The 18,309-nt window shown below is 44.5% G+C and overlaps 2 protein-coding genes across 3 annotated transcripts in view; one reads left to right on the top strand and one right to left on the bottom strand.

Annotated features, from left to right (window-relative positions):
- Positions 1 to 18,309, top strand: part of LOC129704352 (oocyte zinc finger protein XlCOF15-like) — a 265,479-nt gene that overhangs the window by 59,666 nt on the left and 187,504 nt on the right. The gene's annotated exons all lie outside the window — the stretch shown is intronic.
- LOC129704301 (uncharacterized) lies at positions 93 to 15,093 on the bottom strand. 2 transcript variants are annotated; one of them, XM_055647336.1, is made up of 7 exons: positions 14,990 to 15,088; positions 13,851 to 14,080; positions 10,298 to 10,484; positions 5,404 to 5,802; positions 3,668 to 3,925; positions 1,584 to 1,684; positions 93 to 1,459 (listed from the first exon to the last, which is right to left on the bottom strand). In XM_055647336.1, the coding sequence occupies exons 3-7, from the start codon at positions 10,390 to 10,392 to the stop codon at positions 369 to 371; spliced, it is 1,944 nt and encodes a 647-aa protein (XP_055503311.1). In that variant the 5' UTR covers positions 10,393 to 10,484; positions 13,851 to 14,080; positions 14,990 to 15,088; the 3' UTR covers positions 93 to 368. The 2 variants fall into 2 exon arrangements, with proteins under 2 accessions (XP_055503311.1, XP_055503312.1); XM_055647337.1 differs by lacking the exon at positions 13,851 to 14,080 and having other exon boundaries at positions 14,990 to 15,093.

Raw genomic sequence — 18,309 nt, 5'->3', positions numbered from 1 at the left:
CACAAAAGCAGCACATCATGTTATTCACCAGTACTCCAGAATCATAAGCCATTCACTCATGGTTTAAATAATTCGACACAATGCACAGTAAAGCATTTAACGCTAAAAGTTGACTTTATATAATCATTTCTTTTCCCAATCTTTTGATTTACATTCCATCGACTCTTCATCTGAATATTCTTCATCAGATTCAAAGTGTTTTGCAGTAAGAGAGTTTCTGCAGTCAACACAGCTGGTTCCAGATGTGAGCTGATCTCTGATAGACTCCTTCTACTGTTGCCTCTTCCAGTGTGCAATAATAAGTCTGCTCCAATGTGTTGGGACACAGCGACTCCAAATCACAAACACACCCGTGTCAGGACTCCTGATTAGGGTGTGTGTTTTGGAAGGAGTATTCTTCCTTCGGCTCTCAGGCGCATGATATCCTGGGCAATTGACAGCAGACGGTGATGCATCTCGTCGGGTACTTTAACTTTCCCAGATTCTTTGGGCTCATTGCTCGCTCCGGATGTCCAGGCCAAAAAGTTGTACAGCTCATCTGGGACAACCTCTTCAGCCTTATGTAATGTTGTGTCTTCAGAAGTTGGGGGGCATCGGATGGGGTTTGTCGAGTTGGCAATGCTATTCTGAACTATCTGGGCTGCATGAAACACGTCACGGAGGTGATGGGACGATGATCCTCCTTGTTGACTTTCACCGACAGTTTTGTTGCTCTTACCGGCCTCAGTTGAATTCACTTGTACAACACCCTCAACCAGCTCTTCGACAGCAAATGATTCCACAAATACAATTTCACTGTCTGCTGGCCTAAATGGCCTTGTAAAACATAAGACAGGATGGGATCTCTTCAACCTTGCCTTCAAGCAGCCAGTCTTGTGAGATGATGCATCCAAGCCCTCAACCTCTCGAACCTCAACGATGAACAGTTTGTTAAGTTTAGCAAGTCTTAGGATCTCTTTGCCACAGATGATTCTCTCCTCGATGACTCTCTTGCAGAAACTAGAGTAGGACTTCTCATACACCTGCTGCTCATCATCTTGTCCACTCATTTTTACAAAATTAGTGACAACTTTGGTGTATCTAAGGTAGCATGATTTATGATACCTCACTTCAATAGCTACACGGTCTTGATCTCTTATGAGTAATACCAATGCTTCATCTTTCTTCATGGTCGCAGCAGTCATTAACTGCCCACCTTGTTCTGTTTGACATCGTACTAATTTCTCTACTCTCCGTTTACCAGTGGCTTTTTTTACGATGTACTTTGAACTTTTACAGATGATGCAATGAACTGGTAGGACATGCCTGCGGTCAGGGCGCTGGACAGTAGCTGTTTGTTCACCATCACTTGTCACGTTCCGAAGCAGTCTCTTTGAGGCCGGCTCATCTGCTTCACCATCATGAACTGCCTCTTGAGGCGATTCACCTGCTTCAGGCTTCTCAGCGTCTGTGGATTGAACTAAATTAAAGGGGGAAAAGGAAAACAGAAAAGTAAAATATATCAACAATCTCAAATATATATTTTGTTCAAAGTGACATAATATTACCAGAAATACTAAGAAATGTTTGAATCCTATCGTTACCTTTGTTCCTTTGAAACCTTGCTATAGCTCGATTTATCGTTGTTATGTTGCAGAAGTGACGATAGCAATCGGCATGATAACCCGGGATACACTGCTGCCCCCTAATAATAGAAGATAAAATGTGTGAGAGAGTATTTTACCTCTTTTCCCGTTTTATATTATGTAAGACAAAATCAACATATCAATGGAGCTATATACATGTACGCATGTCCAGGTTGATGGGATGGCAAGTCAGTAAATGATCACATTAGTGTTCATTATGTGGATCAGTGCCTACAGCGCATGTCCACACAAAACATAACGATGAGAAGGCCTACCGGGAGGAGGTGGCTGATCTGGCACTCTGGTGTCAGGATAACAGCCTCCTCTTGAACATCAAAAAAACTAAGGAGCTGATCGTGGACTTTAGGAGGGCACATCATCCGAGAACATACTCACCATTGAGGATAAATGGGGATACTGTGGATAGCGTGAGCTGCTTTAAATACCTGGGAGTCCACATCTCTGGGGATATGACATGGACATCACATACCGCAGTAAGGCAAGGCAGCGCCTTTACCACCTCAGGTAATTGAGGAAATTCAGAGTGTCTCCGAGGATCCTCCAGTGCTTCTACTCAGCGGCTGTGGAAAGCATCTTGTCCGGAAATATTACAATCTGGTTTTGGAATTGCTCTGCCCAGGACAAGAAGGCTCTGCAGAGTAGTGCGTTCGGCCAAATGCACTATGGGAACTTCACTCGCCCCCCTGCAGGAACTATACATCAGGAGGTGCAACTCCAGAGCCAATAAAATCATGGGAGACCCCTTCCACCCCTGCAACGGACTGTTCCAGCTGCTACGGTCAGGCAAACGCCTCCGTTGCCATGCTGTGAGAATGGAGAGGTTGAGAAGGAGTTTCTTCCCAGAGGCCATTAGGACTGCAAACTCCTATCTCACCAGGGACTAACCTTACTGAACCACTACTGCTTTTTTTTTTTTTTTTTAAATTGCTGTTTTTTTCCCTTTTTCTTTCCGCCCACAATATTTAATATGAAAAAGAATATGTGTTTCTGTTTGTAGTTTGTTTGGTTGGTTGTTTGTTTGTCTTTTTGCACAAAATCCGCGAGCATTGCCACTTTTCATTTCACTGCACATCGTGTATGTGTATGTGACAAATAAACTTGACTTGACTTGAATGTGTATAGGGCTCTGAAGAGTGGAGGGGCAGAGGCTACAGAATAGCTACAGAAAAAACCCCATCTCATAGTACTCAAGTCTGCATGGACATCAATTATTAAAATGTCAACCTTTTCTCAATGTTACTCAGACTTACACTGTAAGTTACTGCCGTAGATAAGTTAGTTCAAGTTCACATGCACCAATTGAATTTAACATAAACATCTGCCATTTCTGAGCATTTCTCACTGTGATGAAAGGCAATAAAGTTCAGTCAATCTTCCTCCTTTGTTCAAGAAGGAACTGCAGATGCTGGAAAATCGAAGGCACAAAAAAAGCTGGAGAAACTCAGCGGGTGCAGCAGCATCCATGGAGCGAAGGAAATAGGCAATGTTTCGGCCCGAAAGTCTGAAGAAGGGTTTCGGCCCGAAACGTCGCCCATTTCCTTCGCTCCTCAGATGCTGCTGCACCCGCTGAGTTCCTCCAGCTTTTTTGTGTAACCTTCCTCCTTTGTTCACCCGTGGTTGGGGCCATGGGCCCTCGGTAGTCCCCGCTACGGACGGCACGATGTACTGCCCCCCCCCCTCCGCCCCCCGTCAAGATGATCCAAACACACTCCGCGGCTCAGAGTTCCCTGAATCGGCCGCTTCCTACCGGAGACCGCGGCTTCACTATGTTAAGTACATAGGCCCCGCAGTCGGAGCACTTCTTCTCGGCAAATGATCGCAGGAAGCTCCGCGATTAGATGTTAAAGAAGACTCTTCTTTGACTTCAACAAGCTGACATTAGTGACAACTTTTAATTTAATTTGCTCAGGAAAGACAAAACTTCAGCCTCAAGACATCATATCTCACATCATAAGAGGTTGGAATTAATTAATTAAAGTCCATGCAGGTTAATTTTCATAAATTCTGACTTTAGATCTTACCTTCCAGCTCCAGTTTCTTCACAATGTTCCGCTAGTCCCATGACTTGGCTGTACTCTTTGCGTTGCAGCAACTGAGCAGCGACTTTGCTTTCCAGACATTTTTCCACTTCTACCCACTTAGCTGCACATTCTTCAGACTTCTTCCTGCTTTTCTCAGTAAATTGAATTACCCTGCTGTGAGTTTCGACGACATGTATTGCACAGAAGACCAAAGACCAAATACTCTTCACCATGTTGTGGGCTACCTGCCCAGCTGGCCTGAAACAAAGCACGTGATTGGTCAATTGTCGTCCGAATCAATGTCAAACTTGCTTTGATTGGACAGTTGCTACTCGGAAAATTGGAGGTTTTTCGTATATTTTAAAAAGATGTGCATGCTTTGCTGTTGATGGGTTTCAGGTAAGATTTGTATAATATTTTTACACAATATGTTATAAATACAGGTAGATACTTGATTTGGGTCACAAAATTAAACAAAAAAGTACCTCGGCCCGCTGGCTAAAAGGAAACATATAAATTAGGTGCAGGAGTAGGCCATTTGGCCCTTCGAGCCTGCACCGCCATTCAATATGATCATGGCTGATCATCCAACTCAGTATCTTGTACCTGCCCTCTCTCCATACCCCCTGATCCCTTTAGCCACAAGGGCCACATCTAACTCCCTCATAAATATAGCCAATGAACTGGCCTCAACTACCTTCTGTGGCAGAGAATTCCATAGATTCACCACTCTGTGTGAAAAATGTTTTTCTCATCTCGGAAATAAAGGATTTCCCCCTTATCCTTAAACTGACCCCTTGTTCTGGACTTCCTCAACATCGGGAACAATCTTCCTGCATCTAGCCTGTCCAACCCCTTAAGAATTTTGTACGTTTCTATAAGATCCCCCCTCAATCTTCTAAATTCTAGCGAGTACAAACCGAGTCTATCCAGTCTTTCTTCATATGAAAGTCCTGACATCCCAGGAATCAGTCTGGTGAACCTTCTCTGTACTCCCTCTATGGCAAGAATCTCTTTCCTCAGATTAGGAGACCAAAACTGTACGCAATACTCCAGGTGTGGTCTCACCAAGACCCTGTACAACTGCAGTAGAACCTCCCTGCTCCTATACTCAAATCCTTTTGCTATGAACGCTAACATACCATTCGCTTTCTTCACTGCCTGCTCCACCTGCATGCCTACTTTCAATGACTGGTGTACCATGACACCCAGGTCTCGATGCATCTGAAACAGGCCATTATTAGCTGTTTGCTTGGTGAGAACGAGAAGCTGGTGAAACTTGGGTGGGGGTGGGGGAGGGATGGAGCGAGAGGGAATGAAGGGGTTACTTGATGTCGGAGAAATCAACATTCGTACCACTGGGTTTAAGCTGCCCGAGCGAAATATGAGATGGTTTGTGTTTAGCCTCACTCTGACAACGGAGGGAGGCTAGGACAGAAAGGTCAGTGTGGGAATGGGAATTAAAGTGTTTGGCAATCTGGAGATCAGGTAGGTCCAGGCGGACTGAGCATAGGTGTTCGCCCAGTTTACGTTTGGTCTCGCCGATGCATTAGAGCCCGTATCTTGAACAACGGATAGAGTAGATGAGGTTGGAGGAGATGCAAGTGAACCTCTGCCTAACCTGAATGGACTGTCGGGGTCACTGGACACAATCGAAGGTGGAGTAATAGGAACAGGTGCTGCATCTCCTGCGGTTACAGTCGCAGGTGAACGGCCTCTCCCCGGCGTGAACCCACCTGTGTGCCTTCAGGAGGTACATGGCTGGAAACCACATCTTGCACACGGGGCAGGTGTAAGGCTTCTGCCTGGTGTGAACCCGCTGGTGTGTCACCATGGCAGATGAAGAAACATATCCCTTCCCACACACGGAGCAGATGAACGGCCTCTCCCCGGTGTGACTGCGACGATGAATTTCCAGCAGGGACGGGAAACGGAATCCCTTCCCGCAGTCCCCACATTTCCACGTGGAGTTCGACTGCCCATCCTCTGAACCCGCAAACGGTTTCTCCCCGCCGTGGATGGAGCTTTGTGCTTCCACGTCCGAAGGTCGCTGATGTTCAGACCCCAGTGGATCGAGTGACCCTGGCTGAGCCCGACATGTTGTTTGGGTTGAACTTCCTCTCGATGCCGATACACTGCAAAATAAATTAAAAAGTAGAGTGTTAGGTGGAGATTTTGATTTATTATCGTCACATGTACCAAGATATGGTGAAAAGCTTTGTTTTGCATGATATGCGTTCTAGATCGGTTATAACTTGCATAAACGCAATCCAATTAAACTCAAGTACAACAGATAAGAGAGCAGAATATAGTGCTCAGCATTGTAGCAAATTGGTTCCATCAACAAAGGTCAATGTACACAATGGGAAAGAAGTGAATGGGACAGCACCTTAGTTTATGGAGGGACTGTTCAGAAACCGGAGGAGGTACTGAAAAATTTACTTTTCTTAACTACTAAATCAGGTTCGCTTCTTAATAAACAGACACCACACAAACTGTTTGGTAGACCAGTTCAAAACTTTACTTAACATCGGCCGATGGAAGGGAGCGAGAATTCCAGCTTGGTGACCAATATAGACACTTGACTGTCCTCGGTCCCCTTCTCTGAACCACAGAATTACATTGCCTTAAATAGGTTTTTTTTGTCCCCTTAGCACATTCCACAGACATTAGTCATGGTCAGAAGTGCATGAAAAGGTTTCCACAGAATGCATCACATCAAAGGCATTTTGTTTACATGGTACAAGATATATACTAAAAACATTGGCCATTTGCTTTAGGTCATTTTATCTTCAAAGAGATCACCCTAGCTCTTTTCGCTGCTTCCTCTCTGTCACTTGGTCCCTCATAAACATAGGCCATTTGGTTTATGACATCTTACATCAAAGAGATCTCTCTAGCTTCTCCTCTCTGCTTGTCACTTGGGAGACAATGTTATAGGATTTATTATCTCACACACCGCAACCCGAGGAAAGCCTAATTTGACACTAAATATAAGCTGTAAGCTAGCCCAGAAGCCAATTTAATATCTTCTTATATTTTTAACTAAAATTCGGCTTCATCAGTACAGTGCTCTCCATAATGTTTGGGACAAAGACACAGCATTTAATTCTTTGCCTCTGTACTCCACAATTTGAGATTTGTAATAGAAAAAAAAAATCACTTGTGGTTAAAGTGCACATTGTCAGAATTTAATAAAGGCCCTTTTCATACATTTTGGTTTCACCATGTAGAAATTACAGCTGTGTTTATACATAATCCCCCCATTTCAGGGCACCATAATGTTTGGGACACATGGCTTCAAAGGTGTTTGTAATTGCTCAGGTGTGTTTAAATGCCTCCTTAATGCAGGTAGAAGAGAGCTCTCAGCATCTAGTCTTTCCTCCAGTCTTTCCATCACTTTTGGAAACTTTTATTGCTGTTTATCAACATGAGGACCAAAGTTGTGCCAATGACAGTCAAAGAAGCCATTATGAGACTGAGAAACAAGAATAAAACTGTTAGAGCCATCAACCAAACCTTAGGCTTACCAAAATCAACTGTTTGGAATATCATTAAGAAGAAAGAGAGCACTGGTGAGCTTACTAATCGCGAAGGGACTAGCAGGCCAAGGAAGATCTCCACAGCTGATGGCAGAAGAATAATCTCTGTAATAAAGAAAAATCCACAAACACCTGTCCGACAGATCAGATACACTCTTCAGGAGTCAGGTGTGGATTTGTCAATGACCACTGTCCTCAGAAGACTTCATGAACAGAAATACAGAGGCTACACTGCAAGATGCAAACCACTGGTTAGTTTGTCAAGATGTACTTACAAGAGTAACAACAGTTCTGAAAAAAAGATCTTGTGGACAGACGAGAGAAAAATTAACTTATATCAGTGTGATGGCAAGAGCAAAGTATGGAGGAGAGAAGGAACTGCCCAAGATCCAAAGCATACCACCTCATCTGTGAAACACGGTGGTGGGGGTGTTATTGCCTGGGCATGTATGGCTGCTGAAGGAACTGGCTCACTTATCTTCATTGATGATACAACTGCTGATGGTAGTAGCATCATGAATTCTGAAGTGTATGGGCACAAGTTCAAACAAATGCCTCAAAACTCATTGGCCGGCAGTTCATTCTACAGCAAGACAATGATCCCTGATCCCAAACATACTGCTAAAGCAAGAAAGGAGTTTTTCAAAGCTAAAAAATGGTAAATTCTTCAGTGGCCACGTCAATCACCCGATCTGAACCCAATTGAGCATGCCTTTTATATGCTGAAGAGAAAACTGAAAGGGACTATCCCCCAAAACAAGCATAAGCTAAAGATGGCTGCAATACAGGCCTGGCAGAGCATCATCAGAAAAAACATCAGCTATGGCTTTTCTGCAGAAATGCTGCCTGACCTGCTGAATTACACCAGCATGTTATGTTAATCCTGATCATTTCCTCGTTTCATTTCCCGCCCATTTTTACCCTCTCTTTAAATATGACTTCTAACAGCAGCCGTCCCGAGGAAAACTCACCTTCTCCCAAACCCCTCTTCACAACGGATTTAATAGCAATATTGGGAAAATCAAGAAACATTCTGGACCACAAATCATTACATACTCTGTATACGACAGATAATAACACGGCTGGCGACCATTGCCATATACTGTCGAGCAAGACACTTCACCCACCTTTGCCTGTGTGTAATGTAATGTAATTATGTGAAGCACTTTGGGGTCAATGCAAGTTGACTAAAACAAATAAGATTATTATTATAAACTCATATTGCCATATCTGAGTTACTGTGTGGCGATATGGGGCAACACCTACAAAACCAACCTACAGCCGTTATGCACATTACAAAAAAGAGCAATAAGAATTATCAATAACGTTGGATATCTTGAACATACCAATTTATTATTCTTAAAGTCACATACACTGAAGTTCACCGATCTGGTTACATTTAAAACTGCGCAAATCATGTCCAAAGCAAGAAATAATTTACTTCCAAGAAATATACAAAAACTGTTTATGGAAAGACGGGGTGGGTATAATTTGAGAGGGGAACATAATTAAAAAAAACTCAATGTCAGAACATCTGTGGGGTGAATTTGTGGAATGGTCTGGAACAGGAGATAAAACTTAGCACAAGCATAATTCAGTTTAAAAAGATGTACAAAAACACTTGTTTAAAAGGATATTGGGATGAGGATAGGTGATTGTGAGTGAAATATTTGTTATACTGATTGTATTGGGAAGGGTGATTATCGAGTGATGGGTTGTATATATGACTAAGATACTGTATAGTACAAGGGTTTTTTCTTCTCTTTTTCTTTTTTGTATGGCTTTGTAAATATTTGATTAGTGTATAAATGTAAATAATTTGGTGTACATATAGTGGCTGGTGTACATATGGTGTACATATAGCTGCTAAATTTGCTTTGGCTTCTTCCTGCTCCTTTTCGAACACACACGATTTCATTTATTTATAGATATTGTTTATGACACTTTATAAATATTCTTGTTTTGTTTTTTTGTACGCCGTTTCACACTTATTCTTTTATTCTGTTCGAAATAAATAATAAAATAAATAAATAAATTGCCCAGCCAGCTCTTGGGACCGACCCTTAACTCGTCTTGACGTTTTTACAGCGACTGAGCTGTTAAACCAAATCCCCGACCACTAAACATTAAATCCATCTCCCTTGCTCTCTCAGCCTGAGTAACTGTTTGCCATAGTTTCGTTCACAACCCCTTACTTTTAGTTTGAAGACCGATACCGAACAGAAACATCCCCAATGCTCTTTCTCCAGAGATGCTGCCTGACACGCTGAGTTACGCCAGCACTTTGGGTCTTTGGTGTAAACCAGCAGCTCCTGTTCTTTGTTTCCAATCAGCTACAAAACCAACATGTTTGGCCACTAAGAACATTAAATCCATTGCTCTCTCTGCCTGTGCTACAGTTGAAAAAGCTACTTTTCTTAACAACTAAACCAGGTTCGCTTCTTAATAAACAGACACCACACAAACTGTTTGGTAGACCAGTTCAAAACTTTACTTAACATCGGCCGATGGAAGGGAGCGAGAATTCCAGCTAAGTGACCAATATAGACATTCGACTGTCCTCGGTCCCCTTCCTTGAACAACAGAATTACATTGCCTTAAATAGGGTTTTTTTGTCCCCTTAGCACATTCCACAGACATTAGTCATGGTCAGAGGTACAGGAAAAGGTTTCCACAGAATGCATCACATCAAAGGCCTTTTGTTTACATGGTACAAGATATACTAAAAACATTGGCCATTTGTTTTAGGTCATTTTATCTTCAAAGAGATCACCCTAGCTCTTTTTCGCTGCTTCCTCTCTGTCACTTGGTCCCTCATAAACATAGGCCATTTGGTTTATGACATCTTACATCAAAGAGATCTCTCTAGCTTCTCCTCTGTGCTTGTCACTTGGGAGACAATGTTATGGTATTTATTATCCCACACACTGCAAGCTGAGGCAAGCCTAATTTGACACTAAATATAAGCTGTAAACTAGCCCAGAAGCCAATTTAATATCTTCGTGTATTTTTAACTAAAATTCGGCTTCATCACAGTTCGACCTCGTTTCCCCTCCAATTCACCCGTACATCTGGCGTGTCTCACTACCTGTGGTACCGGGGTGGAAGTCGCAATCTCCGCAGGACGACCAGCGGACCCTCTGCCACTGACAACTTCGGATCATTAGCCGTATCCCGTTCCATTTTCAGCCGTCCGTTCTCCCCGTATCACTCTTCTGCTCGTCTTGGTCGCGTTTGGTTGAGGCCGTGATTCAAACCCACGTCTTTAGGCGTCTCTGGAAGGGAATTTATCCAATCAGAAGTTTGAGTAACCCATCCCATTGTCCATATAAGGGAGGGGGAGGGGTCTCAACACTGTCCCCGCCAGTGTGGCAGCCTCGTGATTCTATTGATTGAAAGATATAGCATGGAAACATGCCCTTCGGCCCACCGAGTCCACACCGACCATCGAATACCGCAACAGTGCACATAAAAACATAGAAAAAACATAGAAAAGTAGGTGTAGGAGTAGGAGTAGGCTACTCGGCCCTTCAAGCCAGCTCCGTCATTCAATATGATCATGGATGGTCATCTAAAATCGGTATGTTTAAGAGAGAACTGCAGATACTGGTTAAATCGAAGATAGATACAAATGGTTGGGGTGACTCAGTGGGTGAGGCAGAATCTATGGAGAGAAGGAACTGCCGATGTTTCTGAAGAAGGGTCTTGATCTGAAATCAGTACCCCGTTCCTGCTCTTTCCCCATATCCCTCGATTCCTTTAGCCCCAAGAGCTAAATCTAACTCTCTCTTGAAAACATCCAGCGAAAGTTTTTTCCACTGCTTTCTGTGGCAAAGAATTCTACAGATTCACATCACTCTGAGTGAAAAAATGTTTCCTCATCTCAGTCTTAAATGGCCTACCACTTATTCTTAAGCGGGTCTGGACTCTCCCAACATCGGGAAAATGTTTCCTGCATCTAGCTAGTCCAATCCTTTGATGATTCCCTCTCATCCTTCTAAATTCAAGTGAATACAAGCCCAGTCGACCCATTCTTTCATCATATATCAGTCCCGCTATCCCGGGAATTAACCTGGCAAACCTATGCTGCACTCCTTCAGTAGCAATAATGTCCTTTCTCAAATTAGGAGACCAAAATTGCACACAACACTCCAGGTTCAGTCTCACCGGGGCCCTGCACAAATGCAGCAGGTCCTCCTTGCACCTAAACTCAAATTCTCTCTCAATGAAGTCAACATGCCATTAGCTTTCTTCACTGCCTGCTTTACCTGCATGCTTACTTTCAGTGACTGATGTACAAGCACATGCAGGTCTCGTTGCACCTCCCCTTTTCCTAACCCGACACCATTCAGATAATAATCTGCCTTCCTGTTCTTGCCACCAAAGTGGATAACCTCACATTTATCCACTTTATACTGCATCTGCCATGCATCTGCCCACTCACCCAACCTATTCAAGTCACCCTGCAGCCTCATCGCATCCTCCTCGCAGTTCACACTGCTTCCTAGCTTTGTGTAATTCGCAAACTTGGAGATGTCACATTTAATCCCTCATCTAAATCGTTAATATATATTGTAAATAACTGGGATCCCAGCACCGAGCCTTGCGGCACGCCACTAGTCACGGCCTGCCATTCTGAAAAGGACCCATTAATTCCTACTCTTTGCTTCCTGTCTGCCAACCAGTTATCTATCCATGTCAATACCCTACCCCCAATACCACGTACTTTAATTTTGCACACTAATCTCTTGTGTGGGACCTTGTCATAGGCTTTTTGAAAGTCCAGATACACCACATTCACTGGCTCTCCCTTATCCATTCTATTTGTTACATCCTCAAAAGATTCCAGAAGATTAGTCAAGCATGATTTCCCCTTCATAAATCCATGCTGACTTTCACTAATCCTGTCACTGCTTCCCAAATGCACTGATATAACATCTTTAACAATCGACTCGAGCATCTTCCCCACTACTGATGTAAGGCTAACTGGTCTATAATTCCCTGTTTTCCCTCTCTCTCTCCTTTTTTTATTTTATTTTTTTTAAAGTGGAGTTACATTGGTACTCTCCAGTCCACAGGAACTGATCCAGAGTTGAGAGAACATTGGAAAATGATCACCAATGCATCCACGATTTCTAGGGCCACCTCTTTGAGTACTCTGGGATGCAAACCATCAGCCCAGGGGATTTATCTGCCTTCAGTCCCAATAGTTTACCTAACACCATTTCCTGACTAATGTGGATTCCCTTCGGTTTCTCCCTCCCACTAGATCCTTGGTCCCCCAGTATTGATTCCTGGGATGTCAGGAATTTCATATGAAGAAAGACTGGATAGACTTGGCTTATACTTGCTAGAATTTAGAAGATTGAGGGGTGATCTTATAGAAACTTACAAAATTCTTAAGGGGTTGGACAGGCTAGATGCAGGAAGATTGTTCCCGATGTTGGGGAAATCCAGAACAGGGGGTCACAGTTTAAGGATAAGGGGAAGTATTTTAGGACCGAGATGATAAAAACATTTTTCACAGAGAGTGGTGAATCGCTGGAATTCTCTGCCACAGAAGGTAGTTGAGGCTACGGGATACTGAGTGGATGATCAGCCATGATAATATTGAATGGCGGTGCAGGCTCAAAGGGCCAAATGGCCTACTCCTGCACCTAATTTCTATGTTTCTATTTCTGGTAGATTGTTTGTGTCTTCTTTAGTGAAGACAGAACCAAAGTATTTGTTTCACTGTTGGAGTCTCTGGTCTGTTAACAAGACACTGGAATTCTGAATGCATTTCCCACTGTCAACTGAACACTGACAATGGTTCATCGAAGTTCACTGAGGAGTTTTTACAGACAGGATAGTTCACATTGGCAAACGTCTTCTTAACCGTAGTGCGGCACAGTAGTAGTCTGAAGAAGGATCTCGACCCGAACGTCACCCATTCCTTCTCTCCAGAGATGCTGTCTGTCCCGCTGAGTTACTCTTTTTGTGTCTATCTACAGTGATAGAATTGCTGCCTTACAGCACAGGAGACCCAGGTTTGATCCTGACTACAGGTGCTGTCTGTGCAGGGTTTGCACATTCCCCCCGTTTTCTCCGGGTTCCTCCCACACCCCAAAAGACGTGCAGTTTGTTGGTTAATTGGCTTCAAGAAATTGTCCCGGGTGTGTTGGAACTATCTCTAAACCGCCCGCTCCCATTCACAACATCAGGCTGTGGGCCGAGGTGCTTTTTCGTTTAAGTTTGTGAGCCAAATGACATAACTACCTGAATTTTAAACATATTGTGTAAGAATATCATAGAAATCATACCTGAAACTTGTCAAACAAATCCTGCACATATTTTTAAAATATGAGAAAAAACTCAAATTTTCCGAGTAGTGCAAGTTTGACATTGCGTGGGACGCCAATTGACCAATCACGTGCTTTGTTTCATGGTAGCTAGACAGTCTGGAATCATGGCTGCCTCCTAATTCCATCAAAACAATAGCAAGGTTTCCAAGGATGGGAAAGGAATGGAGGGTTATGGTCTGAGTGCAGGTAGATGGGACTAGGGGAAAATAAGCGTTCTGCACGGACTTGTAGGGCCGAGATGGCCTGTTTCCGTGCTGTAATTGTTATATGGTTATATGGAATAAAGATAATGCTAACCTTGCTGATAATTCTGTTTTGTCGGACGGCCGGCGTTGCAGCGAGTGAGCGGGCGTACTGACGAAGCCGGCGCTATGGGGCTGCCCGGGTGGCGTGCAGGGCAGTGCTGCTCCCCACCATCATCATCACCACGATGATCCAGAAGCGCATGCTGGTCAAGGTGGACACGCTGTGGGGCACACGTGTGGAGTCCGCAGCCGGTCCCAAAGCGGCTCCAGCTGTGGGCAGCTCTGGAAGGGGGGGGCAAGTTAGGGTTAGGGATTTTCCTGTCAGTGGAAGATGCCTCCCCCAGCCTGGCACTGCCCCAGTCCCACTATGGCCGTGACCCCCACTCTGCACACTGGCAGTCAGTGGGGTTCAGTAAATGGGGGAACTGCCCTCACTCATTAATTAGGCTGGTTCAGGAGCCAAACCTTTGCGGCAGTCTCATTCAAAATACACACTCACGATTATATTCATTAGATTATTTTTATATAATATAATTATATATAATTGCAGTCTAATATTCACAAGATATATATATATATATTGTGAATATGACTGCTATATTATTATACTTGTGAATATGACTGCTATATTATTATACTACATATATATATATATAGTATGATAAAATGGTTTAAACAGACCGCAGCACGAAATTAGTTTCCCCATGGAGTAATATGGCGCTTACTTTTTCTTTTTGGATCTCATTTTCTAATTAATTAATGTGCAACTTTTGGCACTGACGCGTTAGGACTTCCTTCTCAATTATATTTTATCTAAATCTATGCAAAATTTCAAGTAGTTTCCAGACATGGGTCACGAAAGTGAAATTCTGGACACATTTTCGATGCTCGGCCCACAGCCTCGAGAGGGAAACCTAGTCCCGTAGTCAGAGTCACACAACACAGACAGAGACAGATCCTTCGGCCCAACTCGTCTGTGCCGAACACGATGACTCATCTAATTTACCGGCGTTTGATCCACATCCACCAATTCCTGTCTATGAACTTATCAAAGAGTTTTGTAAATGTTGGTATTCGTCTCAATACACGCGGGCGGGCGGCCGGAACTGCCGCAAATATCCCCAATATTACCCCTCCGCCGGTGTTGATGGGGCTTTACCCCAAAGATCATAGAGCGAGGCTTTAACCTACCCCGGGGACGGCGGCTCCTCCTGCGGCTGCAACGACTGGGCCTAAACCGGCCTCCGACCCACACAACTCCCTTCCACGCATGCGCAGAAAGCGGCCGCCTCTCCACCTCACGCGCCTGCGCGCTCGTCTCCTGCTGCCTTGATGTGGCTGACCCACCGCCCCGATGATCTCTGGGTAATTAACGCCGCCATTGAAGCCTCCCTCAATCAACCCTTTGCAGGAGGGAACTGCAGATACTGGTTTACTCCGAAGATCGACACAAGGTGCTGGAGTAACACAGCGGGACAGCCAGCATCGCTGGAGAGAAGGATGACGTTTCGGGTCGAGACCCTCCCTCAGACTGAGAGTCAGGGGAGAGGGAGACAATAGACAATAGGTGCAGGAGTCGGCCATTCGGCCCTTCGAGCCAGCAATGCCATTCAATGTGATCATGGCTGATCATCCCCAATCAGTACCGTGTTCCTGCCTTCTCCGCATATCCCCTATACAGAGAGTGGTGAATCTCTGGAATTCTCTGCCACAGAAGGTAGTTGAGGCCAGTTCATTGGCTATATTTAAGAGGGAGTTCGATGTGGCCCTTATGGCTAAAGGGATCAGGGGGTATGGAGAGAAAGCAGGTACAGGATACCGAGTTGGATGATCAGCCATGATCATATTGAATGGCGGTGCAGGTTCGAAGGGCCGAATGGCCTACTCCTGCACCTATTTTCTATGTTTCTATGACTCCGCTATTTTTAAGAGCCCCATCCAGCTCTCTCTTGAAAGCATCCAGATAACCGGCCTCCACCGTCCTATGAGGCAGAGCATTCCACAGATTCACCACTCTGTGTGAGAAAAAGTGTTTCCTCGTCTCCGTTCTAGTTTAGTGTAAATAGCTGCGGTCCCAGCACCGAGCCTTGCCTTGCGGTACTCCACTAGTCATTGTCTGCCATTCTGAAAAGGACCCGTTAATCCCTACTCTTTGTTTCCTGTCTGCCAACCACTTATCTATCCATGTCAACACTCTACCCCCAATACCATGTGCCCCAATTTTGCCCAATAATCTCCTATGTGGGACCTTATCAAATGCTTTCTGAAAGTCCAGGTACACTACATCCACTGCTCTCCCTTGTTCATTTTCCGGTGTGAAAGATACATCTTCTAGATGCGCTGGGACGCATCCTCATTGATGTGACCTGGGGTCATCGGGTGTTTCGGGTCTCACAACATCAGACACCCTCGCCCAGGCGACCCAGCCGGGGTAGATCAAGCCCCGACTTGCGTCCCAGCAGCAACCGCCCACGGATCAGTCAAGCATGATTTCCCCTTCGTAAATCCATGGTGACTCGGACGATCTGTTACTGCTATCCAAATGTGTGGTGATTTCATCTTTGATAATTGACTCCAGCATCTTCCCCACCACCGATGTCAGGCCAACTGGTCTATAATTCCCTGTTCTCTCTCTCTCACCCAATGTGTGCAGTTTTGAGGAAGGGCATTCTTCCTATTGAGGGAGTGCAGTGTAAATTCACCACGTTAATTCCCAGGATGGCGGGACTGACATATGAGGAAAGAATAGGTCGACTGGCCTTGTATTCATTGGAATTCATAAGGATGAGAGGGAATTTTATAGAAACATATCAAAAGATTGGACAGGCTAGATGCAGGAAAAATGTTCCGGATGTTGGGGGAGTCCAGAACCAGTGGTCACAGTTTAAGAATAAGGGGCAGGTCATTTAGGACTGAGATAAGAAAAAACCTCTTCACCCAGAGAGTTATGAATATGTGGAATTCTCTGCCACAGAAGGCAGTGGAGATCAAATTAATTGGTTGTTTCCAAGAGAAAGTTAGATAGAGCTCTTGGGGCTAAAGGAATCAAGGGATATGGGAGGGAAAGCAGGAATGGGGTACTGATTTTAGACGATCAGCCATGATCATAGTGAATGGCAGTGCTGGCCTAAAGAGCCGAATGGCCTACTCCTGCACCTTTTTTTTCCTACTTGTTTTACAGCTGGCGAACAACTTTTGAATTGTGGGCACAAATTCTGCCGTTGTTATTGCTGGTCACAGCAATAAACCTGCGTTTCTGTGCACTGCGTGGTCGGCGTGGACTCGGTGGGCCGAAGGTCCTGTTTCCATGCTGTACATTTGAATCAATAAAAACAAAGACGGAGGAGGGATCACGAATATATCTCCCTGGCTGGGCGGTGACATGTCGGAGAGGCACCTCCACCTCCCACCCCCCAGACCAAAGATCCTATAGCCCCAGACTCAGAAGCTATAGGAGATACACAAAAATGCTGGAGAAACTCCGCGGGTGCAGCAGCATCTATGGAGCGAAGGAAATAGGCAACGTTGCGGGCCGAAATATTGCCTATTTCCTTTTCGATTTTCCAGCATCTCCGATTTTTGTGTACCTTCGATTTTCCAACATCTGCAGTTCCTTCTTAAAAACTCAGAAGCTATAGGATCTTTGCTCAGAAGGGCCTCGACCCAAAACGTCGCCCATTCCTTCTCTCCAGAGATGCCGTCTGTCCCGCTGAATTACTCCAGCTTTTTGTGCCCGTCTTCGGTTTAAACCAGCATCTGCAGTTCCTTCATGGTTAAAATCCTGCCAGATTAGACTGGTCTTCATACGCAGTGGGTGAAATTAAATAGTATTATTGCGGCAGGAGCAACTTGCATTAGTGGGCATCAGGGGTCACCCCGCTTCTGCAGGAACCATGTATAGCATCCAAGCTAATGTCTCTTCTTGCTATTGCATCAATCTCCCCTTTATCCAGCAATGCCACCCTATCTCCCCTTCCTTTTTGTCCATCCTTCCTGAATAATGAATACCCCATGTTTAGCTCCCAGCCTGGAGCCATGTCTTCGTAATTCCAACTATATTATATTCCTTAACTACTAAATGCACATTCAATTCATCCACTCTAGAAGAGGAGATTAACGCAATAGCAATGAGCAATAGCAGGGCCGGCCTTAGGGGGTGCGGGGCCCAATTGGGAACAATTTTGGCGAATCCCAGATTCCCAGCCAAGGTATTTAGTATATATTATGAAATGGTACACTAGGTGCTATGGATTATACACTATGTGAATCTCTCCTGCTCCCTCCTCGTCAATAGCTCCGCTGGCTTCCAACCTTTACCGTAGCTGCTAATTATGTGATTGGACACAATGCCCTTGGAGACAGCGGCTGATTGGACGGGAGGAGATCTATTTGTTGTTTGGACGGGAATTTTAAAGCAAGCTGGTTGGTGATTGGATACAACCCCCTTAGAGACAGCGTTTGATTGGCCGCCAAATAAAATTGTCAAATCTGCAACAAAAATCGCTGGTCGG

This window comes from Leucoraja erinacea, chromosome 15 (assembly GCF_028641065.1).
Source record: "Leucoraja erinacea ecotype New England chromosome 15, Leri_hhj_1, whole genome shotgun sequence".
Lineage (NCBI taxonomy): Eukaryota > Metazoa > Chordata > Chondrichthyes > Rajiformes > Rajidae > Leucoraja > Leucoraja erinaceus.
Note: the sequence above shows the minus strand (reverse complement) of the source record. Positions and strands in the feature narration are given on the sequence as shown.

What these genes read in the sequence shown, in the direction of transcription:
- LOC129704301 (XM_055647337.1), bottom strand. Translation starts at nt 10,392, where the DNA reads ATGGAACGGGATACGGCTAATGATCCGAAGTTGTCAGTGGCAGAGGGT. An exon ending in TACCTCCTGAAGGCACACAG is followed by an intron (nt 3,926 to 5,403) that starts GTGGGTTCACGC and finishes GCTTTGTTTCAG; the next exon opens with GCCAGCTGGGCAGGTAGCCC. An exon ending in AAGGTTTCAAAGGAACAAAG is followed by an intron (nt 1,460 to 1,583) that starts GTAACGATAGGA and finishes CCTTTAATTTAG; the next exon opens with TTCAATCCACAGACGCTGAG.